At 49.1% G+C, this 14,015-nt stretch overlaps 1 protein-coding gene across 2 annotated transcripts; it reads left to right on the forward strand.

Moving 5' to 3' along the window:
• The first annotated feature begins 726 nt into the window (after positions 1–726).
• On the forward strand, positions 727–13,675 carry KIF22 (kinesin family member 22). Of its 2 annotated transcripts, XM_004479352.5 has the most exons (14): positions 729–811; positions 6,339–6,534; positions 7,718–7,845; positions 7,935–8,089; positions 8,317–8,526; positions 8,606–8,836; positions 8,973–9,126; positions 9,235–9,370; positions 11,206–11,374; positions 11,866–12,034; positions 12,308–12,375; positions 13,097–13,312; positions 13,399–13,458; positions 13,546–13,675. In XM_004479352.5, exons 1-14 carry the CDS (start codon positions 754–756, stop codon positions 13,591–13,593), a joined length of 1,998 nt encoding a protein of 665 aa, XP_004479409.1. In that variant the 5' UTR covers positions 729–753; the 3' UTR covers positions 13,594–13,675. The 2 variants fall into 2 exon arrangements, with proteins under 2 accessions (XP_058142057.1, XP_004479409.1); XM_058286074.2 differs by lacking the exon at positions 13,399–13,458 and having other exon boundaries at positions 727–811.
• The last annotated feature ends 340 nt before the right edge of the window (positions 13,676–14,015 follow it).

The raw sequence follows: 14,015 nt of genomic DNA on the forward strand, positions 1-14,015 counted from the left end.
CCACCACACGCAGTGGCCTTGGGCTCAGCAACAGGTGAGTGCCACGCGGCTCTCGACAATGCAGCCAGTGTGGTCCGGATCCAGAGACCTGACCCGATGTCAAAGCATCGTCGACCGCTCTGAAGTCAAGTCCTGCAGCCCATAAATCAACGGCTGCCCTACAGACGCGCGAAGCAACTTCTGCAGGAAGAAAACTGTCGGAGGCGAAGATGACAGTCACTTAGAATAATCCGGTTTCCAGACATCTTCCTTATTCATCTAATCACCGCTCCAGCCACTAAACTACTTAAAATTGGACCCAGCTCCGGTACCTTTTTTATTAAAGAATAAAGAGCCTTCTATCTGCTTGTTTCGTACCAAAATTCGTAGCTATTTAAGGGGGGAAATCGGGCAAAACGTCTGCCTTCAGGCAACTCCACGCCTCGAAGCCGGTAAGCCGTAAGGTATAGGGAGCTCCGGCCCGGGCGGCGCTCAGCAGCTCCCCCTAACGGCCACCGTCGTCCTCGACACGCGCTCGCTTTCCACCACAGCGCGACGCCCGGCGTCAACCGCTGGGCGGCCAAAGAGCGCGCACGCGTCTTCCGCAGGGGGACGCCTTTTCCTGGAGGACCCAGGGGCGAGCCCCTAGAGGGCGGAATAGCTTCCAGCCACAAGAGGGTCTTCCGGGGATGAGTAGCCGCGATTGGTGGGTGTCGGGGGAGGGGCGGGGCCTCGGGAAATTCGAATGGGAGAGGCGGGCCGAAAGAGAGTGGGATGGACGCCGGGCCCCGGGCGCAGCTGAGGCGACGCGACATGGCGGCGGCGGCCTCCGGTACGGAGCCCGGCCTGGGCGGGGCGGGGAGCCGAAGGCTGGAGCCGTGCGGGGTGATGCGTGGGAGTCTCGTCGGGGCTCTGAGGGTTGCCAGCCGGAATGGCGCGGAGGGCGCGGGAGGTGACATCGGGGCGATCGCGAGCTAGTCAGCCAGCCTAGCTCTTTCCTTCTCTTCCCTGCGGCCGCGCTTGGGTCAGTGGACCCGGATGGGAACCCGGCCCGGCACAAGCCCTTAGTTTGAGTCCGGCGCACTTTTTCTTTCTGAGCTTCAGTTTCTTCATCTGTAAAATGGGGACAGTGGCCCCATCTCGGGAGAGTACCTGAGAAAGCGAGTGAAAAGTGGCCGGCACTCCAACCGTAAGGATAAAAAGAAGGCAGCCGGATGCGTGTTTTGGGGGAAGGGTTCTGTGTATGAGGAGGCGTTTGGGTGCGGGAGAATCCCGGAGAGATGCGGGAGGGCCGGCTGAGGTTGAGAGGGGCCTGCGGCTTGGCGCGAGTTGACAGTCGAAGATGCACTGAGACCACAGAAAAGGGAAATAAAGGGACTATTGTTTCCTCTCCCTCTAGTCAGGGAGGTGAATGCTGTTTTAGGGTTGGAGGGCTGTTGGGACACTCAGAATCTTGTACCCAGAGCATTTGTTTACAAGGGACTCTTCTCTCTACGCGATGGATTCCGGCCGACATTTGTGATGGGTATCGCAGTGATTATTTGAGTTCTTTATTGTTTTTCGGGCTCTGTGGGGAAACAGATATTTAGGAGACTAACACATTTGGAACACTTACTATGTGCCAGGTACAGTTGTAAGCACTGTATGGTGATGAGTCGTCTAATCACACAATTGCTATGAGATGATCACTATTATTGTCCCTGTTTTACAGAGTAGAAACTGAGGCAAAGATGGGGGGGAAAATAGCTTGCCGAAGTTAACACAGCTAGTAAATAACTGGGCCTGAATTTGTACTCAGGCAGTTTGATTCTAGAACCTCTGCTCATAACCATTAAGCTATTCCTGCTGCCTAGGCACAACCTCCCCTCACCCCTCCAAGACTCACTGTGTCTGGCACATAGCAGATATCACAAAAATGCTTGAATGAATATGCCCCTGCCCTAGAGGAAATTACTGTATCGGGAGCCAGTCACATAAAGAAGTATAATTTACACAATGAGAGTATGTGTAAGCTGCTGCAGGAAGTGTAGAATTAGAAGTAAACCCATGGTGATTCTGGGAGGACTTCCTTAAGGGAGTGATATTTGAGTTGGGTTTCAAAGGTTGCATAGGAGTTTGCCAGACCCTGGTGAAGAAACAACCACCAAATATTTTCTTCTTTCTGATGCAAAGAGAAGCCAAAGATGCTCTCTGTGGCTCAATTTCCTTATCAATAAGAGAGAAGAGTTAAGTTGAATGAAATTTGAGAATTGTGGGAGAGAGATAAATTAGAAGAAAAAAATGCTAAGCCTTCCTAACTTCACCGTTGCTTTTATGATAAAATGATGGACTCTTGTACTGGCAGCAGTTGTGTGTGTGTCTCTCTCCTCCATCCTCCCCTGGACTGTGAGTTCAGGGACAGGAATGACAGTGAGCCACTTTTTTGATGAGAACCATTTAAATAAATAAGACAAAGTCTTCCATTCCTTCATTCACCAATCTTAATTGTTCAGCAAATACTCCCTGAGCACCTACTATGTGCCAGGCATTGGGGATAAAAAAGTGAGCAGGGTAAGACTTGTTCTCATGGCATTTACAGTCAGATGGAGAAAACAAACAAACACACAATGATAGTGGAGTGTGATGAGTGCTTGGATGAAAGAGCTAGTGCCATGGGCACACCTAACAGTTTTAGTGGGAGCAGGAATGTCTAATGGGGACCATTTCTCAGAGGAAATAAGATCTAAGTATTTATCTCAATCACTTGGAGACTAGGGGTGGAGGTTTATGAAGAAAATATTTCAGGGAGAGAGAATAGCATGTGCAAAGGCCCAAAGGTGTTAGGGAATATGGTGTGTTGTAGGAACTGAAAAAAATTCACTGTGCCCGAGAGCTTACAGTGCCAGGAGGGAAGTGGGAGTGAGACTGGAGACAGGGAGACCAGTGGGAAAGCAGTTGCAGTAGTTCAGGTGAAGTCATGGTGACCTTGGTCAGTGGGGATGGAGAGAAGAGGACTCATTTAAGAAGGTATAACTGACAGGTGTTAATGATTAATGTAGGACGTGAGTATGAATGAAGGTGGAGTTAAAGACTCCCATTTTGGGGGTTGGTGCCATTCATTTACATTAAAGAGCATAGAAAGAGGATAAGTTTGGAGAGAGATGGGAAAGGGTTCAGTTTAGAACAGGTAGAGTCTTTGAGGTAACAGAGAACCATCTAAGAGAATATATCAAGAGTGGCAGCTGGGAATGTGGATCTGCAGTTAGGGAGAGAACTCTGGTGTGGTGGTGTTGATTAGGCGTCATCACCTTTAAGATGGTCATTGACGCCAAGAGAGCAGGTGACCCATGCCCAGGAAATGAATCAGAGCAACACTTCTCAACGACCGGGTGATTTTGCCCCCCAGGGCACATTTCATGATGTCTGGAGACATTTTTGGTTGTTACAGTTTGGTGGGACACTACTGGCATCTAGTGGATACAGACCAGGGATATGCTAAACATCCTGCGATGCACAGAAGAGCCTCCTACAACAAGGAATTACCCAGTCCAAAATATCAATAGCCGAGACTGAGAAACTCTGGTCTAGAGAGAAGAGAGTAGGAGCCTAGGAAAAACACTAGACTGGCAGAAACTGAGAAAAAGTGAAAAGAGTGGGTAGAACAACCAAGAGTGGAGAGCATGGAAACTAAGGGAAAAGTGTGTTTCCCAAAGGATAGCAGACCAGGAGTGTTGAATACTGCTGGGAAGCCAAGCAGGATGGGGACTGACCGTGCCCACTGGTGACCCTGCTGAATGATGGGGACAAAAGTGAGTTGCAGGGGCTGGGGAGTGAGTAGCAAGAGAATAGGCATGGTCATTTATAATACTAGCTAACATTTACTGAGCACTTTCCATCAGCCACTGTGCCAAACATTGTATGCACATTATTTCTTTGAATCCTCATCAGTCTTAATGAAGGTAGATACTGTTATTATTTTTACCAAAAGAAACTGGGGCTTGGAGAGGTAAAGTAACTTTCTTGAGATCACACAGAACTTGTCTCTGACTTTTACACAGATTACCTTATTTACTCCCCTACCAGCCTAATGAATAGGTATTTTTATTTACCTCCATTTTACAGGTGAGGAAATTGAGGCAATTGAGGAATGGAAAATAATTTTTCCAGCTTGTTTAGTTAATGATAATGGCAGAGTTGGGATTTGAACCCAGGCCATCTTACCTTGAATCAGGAACCTACCTACTATGTGTTGGCATCTTACCTGTCATTTCTCTTAATCTGTAAAAGGCTCTCCAAGGCCCACCCCTTCCCACTCCAATTTAAAGATAAGGAAACTGAGGCACATGGATGTTAAGTCACTTACCCAAGATCACAAGCTACTACTAGTGTTAGTTGCAATTTAAATCTAGCTCAGTCTGATCAGAATCTACACTCTTTTCTCTCTCACCACAGGTTTCCCCTTCCCCCCCCCCCCTTTTTTTTTTTTTTTTTTTATCACTGAGCTTCCTTAAGTATGTTTATATCTGCCATCTTTCCCTGGTCTCTTTCCCTCTCACACACACACAAACCTGGGATGGATAAATAGGGAGAGGCTCCCTCACATTTTTGACAAGTCAGTGAACATCTTTGTGCATCAATTCTCTCATCTGTGTACATGCATTTGCTTGCTTACTCTCTCAGGAGTACCATGAGAACTAGATGTCCAAGTGCTTTATAAACCATAAAATGAGAAATGGTGTGCCCATTTAACAGATGAAGGTACAGAGGCTCCATTTTTAAGAAGCCATTTGCTTAGGGACAGGCCTTACTTCAGTGGAAGATTCTTTCCAGGGTAATTGGTTTGTCCATCTCTTGCTGTTTCTATGTGGACCACATATACCAGCCTCTTGCCTTCTATGAAGCTCATGGCTCCCAACATCTAGCCACTACCACCAGCGTGATGGAGTCCAATCTGCTAGGAGCTTTCCTAGTTGGTACATAATAGGGAGGCAATATGGCATCCTCATTAAAAGCAGATTATTGGAGGCAAAGAGCTAGCTTTTTATTCTGCTGTTAATACAGATGTTGTCCTCCAACATAAAATACAGTAGTACACTCTTGATAAGATTTGGTCAACTCATTTAATCCTCACTAAAATTAGAGGCTTTTTAAAATTTTATCTTTATTATGTTTTCTGATTATTAAAGTAATTTATAATCAATTTTTTTAATGCAATTATTATAGAACTGGTTAACACAGAAAATAAACCCATATAATCCCCCATTAAAATCACTATTAACAGTTGTGTGTGTGTGTGTATACTGGTAAGTATGTATTATAAACTCTAGGTAAGAAATAGAGGTATAGGGAAGTCAGGCAATTTGTTGTTGGGTGGGGGCAAATGTCAACTCTTTTCATCTTCAGACAAGGCCACAAGAGATGTGTTCTACTACACCTTTACAATTCAAACCAGGACCAACAGTGTCAGAAATGTAGGATCTCATGTACCATCCCAGGGACTGAAGCCTAATCTGTATTTTAGTAAGATTCACTAGGTTATTTATGTACACTCTGTAGTCTGAGAAGCCTGCTCCAGCCCACTGATCCTACTTACAGTGCTGGGAAGGAACTGGGGCTGCGCTTGGAGGGGCTTGCGGTAGCAGAAAGAGCTTCACCAAAGTGAGCTGCGGCCCCTGGCCCTCCCGAAGGGACCCCAGGGCCTGAGCCTCCAGGCCACCTCCCTGGGATCCTGTCTGTATGTCAGGGATATGGGAGTTCCTAGATATACTAAGATTTTGGGCTTTTCTGTTTTATTTATTGTAGGCTCTGTGCATTCCTCCCTTGAAGAGCATAATGGCAAAATGTCACTTATGATGCAAAACAGAATAATAGCCCCTGGTCCCAGGTATAAAATACTGAGGTGCTCAGAAGAGCTGCTGCATCTGTGAACTATTTCATTGGTAAATGGGACTAATGAAGTCTACCTCCCAGGGACACCATGAAGACTATAGTGTGTCTGGCATGCAGTCAGGGCTTAATAAATGTTAATGGTGTCTAAGTACACAATATGACTTGCAGTCTCCAACCTGTATTTGATTTCTCTCTTCTGACCTCCACTGGACTTTGCCTGCGATCATGTATTTCATTCATCTGTCTTTGCCAACCTGCCCTTCTCTGCTCACCCTCCCTAATAGAACACACACATATCCATACCTCTGTACCTTTGCACACGTGGCTCCTTCTCCCTAGAATGTCTGATAAGCTCCTACTCATCCTTCAGAGCTCAGCTCAATCAAGTACCTCTCCCTCCAGGGCCTCTACCCTTCTCAGCAAATCTGGGCCCTACTTCCTCTGTGCTACTACCATACTTCATGCCTAAAATTTAACCTTCTCTCCTCCAGGAGCTGGTCGCTGTCGGCTAAGCAAGGTAGGGGCTGGCCGGCGCCCACCTCCCGCTCGAGTAAGAGTGGCTGTGCGACTGCGGCCATTTGTGGACGGAACTACAGAAGCAAATGATGCTCCCTGTGTTCGTGGTCTGGATAGCTGCTCTCTAGAGATTGCCAACTGGAGGAACCACCAGGAGACCCTCAAATACCAGTAGGGTTCAGTTTCCTCTTCCCATCCCTTCTTCCTCCATCATCTTCCCCTCCCTGGCCTGTTTCCATGATTACTTGCCCAGGTGGGTTCTCAGACCTGCCTTCCCAGGATCTGTGCTCCCTCCTAGCACAGCGTTTGGTCCCCACCACCTTCAGTTCATTCAGAAAGTTCTCATGGGTGCCCTCCATGTAGGATACTGTGGGAAGAGACTGGAGGCTGAACCCATCTGTTGAGGGAGATGGGCACCAAAGCAGGGAGGAGCAACAGAGATACACAGGGGAGGCTGATGGGGGTGATTCAAAGTCCAAACTCTTTAGCCTGTCCTTCTAGGCCAGGAGGTAGTCAAATCTGACTGGCAGTCTATTATGTAGACAAAGTTTTATTGTGACACAGCCATATTCATTTATTTACATATTGTCCATGGCTGCCTTCTCACTATAATGGCAGAGTTGAGTATGCAACAGGAACCATATGGCCCACAAAGCCTAAAATATTTACTGTCTGACCCTTTACAGAAGAAGTTTGCTGACCCCTGTTATAGATTCTTGACTATTTGGCTTCTGTTTCTTTCCAGCCTCATCCCCCCAACACATGCTATATTCCATCTACACTAACCCCCCTACTGTGGCCTAAGCTTCAGCTTCTCCACCAGAGTGCAGTGTTCTCTATCTACCCAATTATGGTATAAAAATACTACTTTCTTTATGTGCTATGAGGTGAAAAGGGTTGTGAAGCAAATCTGGTCCTTTCACACCATGTCTTATCTACGTGCTTTGTGTTATTCTTGATACCTAGAGTTTCTTTTCCTCTTTCTTTCCTCACCTAACACATAACATGCTCTGAGCCGAGCCCTCTACATGCATTATATCAGCCTGCCCTAAATCCTCCCTTTCCCTCAAGCAGAATCATTTACCTGCTAGTGTGTTCTCATCTTTGTTTCCTGAATCATGGCACAATATGGGTATTTATTCCACCAGCTTGCAAAACTCCCAAAAGCAGGGACATTCAGTTCATCTTTGTATCCCTAGCACATACAGAGACAGAGACAAAGCCAGTATTCAGTGGATACATTGTAAGATCTTTGTGCAGTAAAAAAATCTATGGCCAGGACTGTTCTCTTAGGCTGGTTGAGAACAGGGGCCCCCCTCCCCCCACTAATTCCCTCCTTTCTTCCTGCCTGCAGGTTTGATGCTTTTTATGGGGAGAGGAGCTCCCAGCAGGACATATATGCGGGTTCAGTGCAGCCCATCCTAAGGCACTTGCTGGAGGGGCAGAATGCCAGCGTGCTTGCTTATGGTCCCACAGGGGCAGGTGAGAGAGGCAGAGGCGGGCAACTCTGGATCAGAAAGGGCTAGGGAGCAGGGAGGAGAATCTCACACCTTTCTCCACTCTTTCCCCAGGGAAGACACACACAATGCTGGGTAGCCCAGAACAGCCTGGGGTAATTCCCCGGGCCCTCATGGACCTCTTGCAGCTCACGAGGGAGGAGGGTGCTGAGGGCCGGCCATGGTCCCTCTCAGTCACTATGTCCTACTTAGAGATTTACCAGGAAAAGGTGAGACCCTACTCTGGTTGGGGAGGGAAGAGACAAAGGGTCAAAGTCAGACCCCATTTGGAATATGGGGCTTTGCTCTAGTAAGGAGGGAAGGTGAGACCTGGAAAAATAGAGGCTGGGACAGCAGATGGTACTAACCCTGAGAATTCAGCAGAGAAAAAGACTAGTTCCAGGAAATATGAAGCCTGTGTCTGGGCAATTGGCCCTACCTCTCACTGCCCAAACAGGTACTAGATCTCTTGGATCCTGCATCAGGAGACCTGGTGATCCGAGAAGACTGTCGGGGAAACATCCTGATTCCAGGCCTCATGCAGAAGCCCATCACTAGCTTTGCTGATTTTGAGCGGCACTTCCTGCCAGCCAGTCGAAATCGAACTGTGGGAGCCACCCGGCTCAACCAGCGCTCCTCCCGCAGTCATGCCGTGCTCCTGGTCAAGGTGAGGTCTACTGATGGGAGTGAGAACCTGCAAGCTTCTAGAGCCTGAGCTAAGCCTGGGATCCTTGCTTTCACCCCAGGTGGATCAGCGGGAACGTTTCGCCCCATTTCGCCAGCGGGAGGGGAAACTCTATCTGATTGACTTGGCTGGCTCAGAAGACAACCGGCGCACAGGCAACAAAGGCCTGCGGCTGAAGGAGAGTGGAGCCATCAACACCTCCCTCTTTGTGCTGGGCAAGGTGGTGGACGCGCTAAACCAGGGCCTCCCTCGTGTGCCTTACCGGGACAGCAAGCTCACTCGCCTACTGCAGGTCCAGACCCCCATCTTAGGGAAGAGTGGGCTGGAGGAGGCAGTTCTTGGGCCTGCTGGGGTGTTAGGGACAGCAGTCAAGAAATGGGGAGGCTGGGCTTTTGCACTACCCACCCCGCCCAATCCCTCTTCCTCAGGACTCCCTGGGGGGCTCAGCACACAGCATTCTCATTGCCAACATTGCCCCTGAGAGACGCTTCTACCTGGACACAGTCACTGCACTCAACTTTGCTGCCCGGTCCAAGGAGGTGATCAACCGGCCTTTTACCAATGAGAGCCTGCAGCCTCACGGTAAGGACCAGGGTAGGCAGGGATGGTAAGGCTGGGTCTGGATGAATGGGAAATTTGCAGAGGCCACCAAACATCAGAACAGAGGCTGACATCCCCATCTTGCCCTAGTCTTGGCACCTGTCAAGTTGTCTCAGAGAGAATTGCTGGGCCCATCAGAGGCGAAGAGGGCCCGAGGATCTAGGGAGGAAGAGCTTGGGAGCTCTGAGTCCCCAGCAACTCCCACATCTGCCTCCCAGAAACTCAGGTGAGCAGAAAGTGGTGGGCCCTTGGGTGTATTCCCCTCCCTGTTTTGACTGGATTACATTCAGTGGGTTTAACATGGCAGTTGTGAACTTGCTCCTCTTCCGTTGAGTTTACCTGAAATCCTACTCTATTGAATTCACGGAAGTGCTAAGTTTAGTTCTTTACCGTCAAGTTCTGTTCCTGGGTCCTATGGCGGACCTCCTCCTCAGGCTCCTAGCTCCCCCACCCTTTCCATTTTCCAGCCCTTTTAGGAGATCAGCAAAACCTCTTCTGGGGGCAGCTGTTTCAAGAACCAACACTTTTACTTCTGGTTTAAGGAGTAATCTGATTAGATCTATCAGGTCCAGAGGATAAGAGCAAAGCTAAGGAGACAAAGGAAAGGAAGGTCTCACTGAGACCCCTCAGTCTGTGTCCAGCCTGTCCATGACTCCAAGGAGCTGGCTGCTGTCCCAACTTTGCCCTGTTTCTACCCTCAGTCCAAACAAAGCCTCCCTAAGTCCCATTTTTGTGTGGCCTCCCTCCCCTGCTCTAATAGGGGCCTAGTCCACATTAACCCTTAGGCCTCCTCTGGTCAGTGGTCTCACTTTCCCTGTGTGGCCATGTGACTGTCCCTGACTCCCAGGAATCAGTTGCAGTTCTAACTCTCCCATGTTTCTACCTCAGACCAGGAAAAGTTTTTCCAAACTGTATAGTTCCTAAGACTACTGAACAGAGGGGTCCTGGGGTGTCCCAGGGGCATGTGTAGTTGGGAAGGGAAGCCACATGCAAAAAAGGTGCTTGCTCGCTCGTGACTCTATCTCCCAAACCCATCTTTCCCAAGCCAGCTGCTGGCAGTCCCTTCTCTTATGTGCATAAACTGAGATGTAGCTGTACATTGTACAACTGTAATATGTGTGAACAGGCAAGCTTTCTGCCAGACAGGCCTTGTGGGGAAGAGATGAGGCACATCAGACCTAATGAGCCCCTGACCTTAGGGGGCTCACTATTCAGCAGAGGAAATAAAAGAGTGCCTCTGGATAATACATAGTGCAGTAAGGAAGAAGTTGCTGTGTGTTCCATTAGAGCCAAGAAGGAAGAAATTATTTCCAGCCTTCATCCACCTATTTTCTGATGCTGCTTTTCCCAGGTACTTGGACCCAAAAAACCAGGTCAGCCCTACTCTGGAGGAGCTAGCTTACAGTGTAGTAAGGAAGACACACAGCTGGGCATCATGGGAAATGTGGCATCAAACTTACTTTGAAAGATAATTAAGATCTGATGTGTGGAGGTGAGAGAAAAGAAACCCAGGCAGAAGGAACAAATGTTAGGTCTTGCCATGTGCTAAAACTCAGCTCCAATTGTCAGGATTCTGCTTGGAATAGGCCTTCCCTCTTGCCCACAGGATACAGGCCACTTGAGATTTTCAGTGACTTAAAAAGCCCTCTGCAAATAACCTCTTCTGTGAAGCTTTCCCTGGCTACTCCTTCAAATGGAGAGGCACTCAGCCCCTGATGTCTCCTTATCATAATCTCTTATTTCCCTTGTCAGGACAGTGATTGCCTCCAGGGCAGGTGTAATGTGTAGATCCTAATACCTGGCATGCAAATGTTCATTAAATGCTTGTTCTGATATGATCCCCTAGCATATCTAAGAAGTTACTAAGGCAGATGGTGCTCAATCCCCATGTAACTGAAGACACTGCACTCAAAATAGTGGGTGACTTGCTCAGGTTTGCCCAGCAAATTAGCAGGATTCTGGAAACACAGGATAAACCATTTTAAACATGAGGAGGGAAATCCTGCTCCTGGAGGAAGTGATGAGGAGGTAGGTGGGAAGTAACTGCTTCTATCTGCTCAGCCCTCTGCAGAAGCTAAGCAGCATGGACCCAGCCATGCTGGAGCGCCTCCTGAGTTTGGACCGCTTGCTGGGCTCCCAGGGGAGCCAGGGAACCCCTCTGCTGAGCACCCCAAGGCGAGAGCGGATGGTGCTCATGAAGACAGTGGAGGAGAAGGACTTGGAGATTGAGGTGAGTGTTGGGAAGCATGGGGATGGGGAGTTCTACTGCCCTTGAGAAGTAATCCTAGAATTTTCAGGTTCAGAAGAACATGCAAAGGCTAGACTATAATCAGTTTTAACCCAATGCCCACTCAGTCTTCCAGCTTCTGCTGGAATGCCCTTAGCATGGCTGAATTTTGAAAGATGAGATTAGATGTGAGGAAGTAAGAGAGAAAAAAAATTCCAAGTAGAAGAACAAATGTTAGACATCACCACTTCATAAAACCCTGCTCACATTAAATCACATTCAATCCTTCCCTTCAACGTTTTCCAAAGTGGTTTGTTCCATATCTGGGCAGTCCTGATCATTAGAATGCCCTAAGTTATATTGGGTCCTCAACTTCTCCTGGTAGCTTCTCCCATTGTCCCCAGCCCTGGCACATTTATCCTCCTACCGCACTGCCCTTCAGGCTACCCTGAAGCTGGGTCTGGAGCACATCTCTCTCTGGTCCTTTCCAATAGAGGCTTAAAATGAAGCAAAAGGAACTGGAGGCCAAGGTACTGGCCCAAGAGGCTGCAGATCCAAAGGAGAAGGAAAACTGCTCTCCTGCAATGCTCCGACCCCTTGCCCGCCGCACGGTCACAGTGGCTAAGCCCCTGAAAAAGGCTGTGGTGATGCCCCTACAACTGAGTAAGTATGGCTCCGGGGGCTCAGATGACTGGGATCCCTAGAAAGGAGGTTAGGGGCATCTCAACAAACTTGTCACATCCTCCCACTATAGCCAACTCTGGAGAGGGGTGAGGAGTCTCTTATGCAGGTATAGGAAATGATGTGTGGAAACAATAAAAGAGGTTGCTCAGAGTGGAAGGGAGCTGGGGAATCGAAAATGGGAGAACCAAATGGCTCCAGGAATGGTGAAAGTGGCCTCTGCCCCAACTCCAGTTCCCTAATTCTTGCTTTCAGTTCAGGAGCAGGCTGCATCCCCAAATGCTGAGATCCATATCCTGAAGAAGAGAGGCCGGAAGAGGAAGGTGAGAGTAGCTGGAACTTGGGCTACACCCAGAGCCTAGGAGAGAAGTAAAGGGTAGGGTGTCTACTGGGAAGACCACTGGCCTTTTAGTTACAAGACCTGGTTAACACCAGCTTTCTACAACTCATTCTCTGTATGTGGCAGTGGTGCCTCATGGGGTATTTAGGATGAAATCCACTGCAATGGAGGTCTTTAGCACAGAGTAGGTGTCTATCATTTGTTACTTTCCCTTCTTCCTATGGCTATCGCCATCAGTCAGTAGCTATTTAACAGTGTGTAGCCTGGGCCTAAGCCCACTAGAAAACATGACCTAAGCACTCAAGAAATGAAATAGCACTGCAACAATCACCCAAAAACTGAGATGAGTGGTGGGGGTTGGGTTTCATTGAGCACCTGTGTTTTCCCCAGAGGAAAGAGCTTGTTCTCTTTCCAGAGATGAGGAACCAGATTCATAGGCTTACTATGTTCTTTACATTCATTAGCTCTTTTTAATATCCTTAACAACTATTACCACTCTATCACAAATTGGGTAAAATGAGAATTAGCCCAGAGAATAACTAAAGGGTTTGGGGACAAGATACTTGATAGGAGGGAAAGAGGCTGAGACGTGGGACTAGCTGTTGCCAGGTTCATAGTCTTGGCAAAGGAGTCCAAAGTGCATTGCTGCAATGAGCTGGACAGCAATCTCTGCCATTTCTGTCACGCGCCTCCCCGTCTCATAGCTGGAGTCCCTGGATGCCTCAGAGCAGCCGGAGGAGAAGGCTGAGGACTGCTGGGAGCTGCAGATCAGCCCGGAATTGCTGGCCCACGGGCGCCAAAAAATCTTGGACTTGCTGAATGAGGGCTCAGCCCGAGATCTGCGCAGCCTGCAGCGCATTGGCCAGAAGAAGGCACAACTCATCGTGGGCTGGCGGGAGCTCCACGGCCCCTTCAGCCAGGTAAGGGGTCAGGGAGGGCAGCCCTGGGGTTTAGTCGTTGTTTACGGGAGGGGACAGACCCCTTCCCATCGTTGCTGCCCTGCCAGGTGGAGGACCTGGAACGCGTGGAGGGCCTTTCCGGGAAACAGGTGGAATCTTTTCTGAAGGTGAGGTCCGCTTTGCCCCTTCTCTCCCTGGCCGGTGCCCTAGCCCGAGCTCCAGCGTTGCTCTCTCCCTTCCCTTCTGTCTTGCAGGCGAACATCCTGGGCCTCGCTGCAGGCCATCGCTGCGGCCCCCCCTGACCAGCATCTCCGCTACTCACTTCCTGCCTGTTTTAGCCTTGTATAACTGCGTGTATGTGTAAATACAGTTTTCACTCCAGTGCTTCAGCCTCATTCTTTAAACTGCGGGGGCTAGGGAGAGGAGAGATGGGGGGCAGGGGTAATTGCCCCTGGGGTCCGCGAGCTCCGCTGGCAGACTTCTTCCGGCGCCATCTTTGGGAAACCACGCACCCGCCCATAAAATTGTAAATAAACCTTAGTCGTAGGGAGGAGAAAAGGACGGTGGCCGAGAGGAAACAAAAAGGTAAAGCGAAGCCCGTGGAACGACGACCGTTAGGCGGGCACGCGCTTAGGACTTAGCCCCGCCCCGTCCGTACTCCCGGCGCGCGCGTTCCCATTCTCCCGCTCAGCAACGACAGCAGTTTTGTGCGCGTGCGCGCGGA

Source organism: Dasypus novemcinctus, chromosome 23, assembly GCF_030445035.2.
Source record: "Dasypus novemcinctus isolate mDasNov1 chromosome 23, mDasNov1.1.hap2, whole genome shotgun sequence".
Taxonomy (NCBI): Eukaryota; Metazoa; Chordata; class Mammalia; order Cingulata; family Dasypodidae; genus Dasypus; species Dasypus novemcinctus.

Excerpts from the sequence above, each read along its gene's own strand:
- KIF22 (XM_004479352.5), top strand. The coding sequence starts at position 754 with ATGGACGCCGGGCCCCGGGCGCAGCTGAGGCGACGCGACATGGCGGCG. Across the intron at positions 8,090-8,316 it reads TAGAGATTTACCAGGAAAAG|GTACTAGATCTCTTGGATCC; the intron begins GTGAGACCCTAC and ends CTGCCCAAACAG. Across the intron at positions 9,371-11,205 it reads TCTGCCTCCCAGAAACTCAG|CCCTCTGCAGAAGCTAAGCA; the intron begins GTGAGCAGAAAG and ends CTATCTGCTCAG.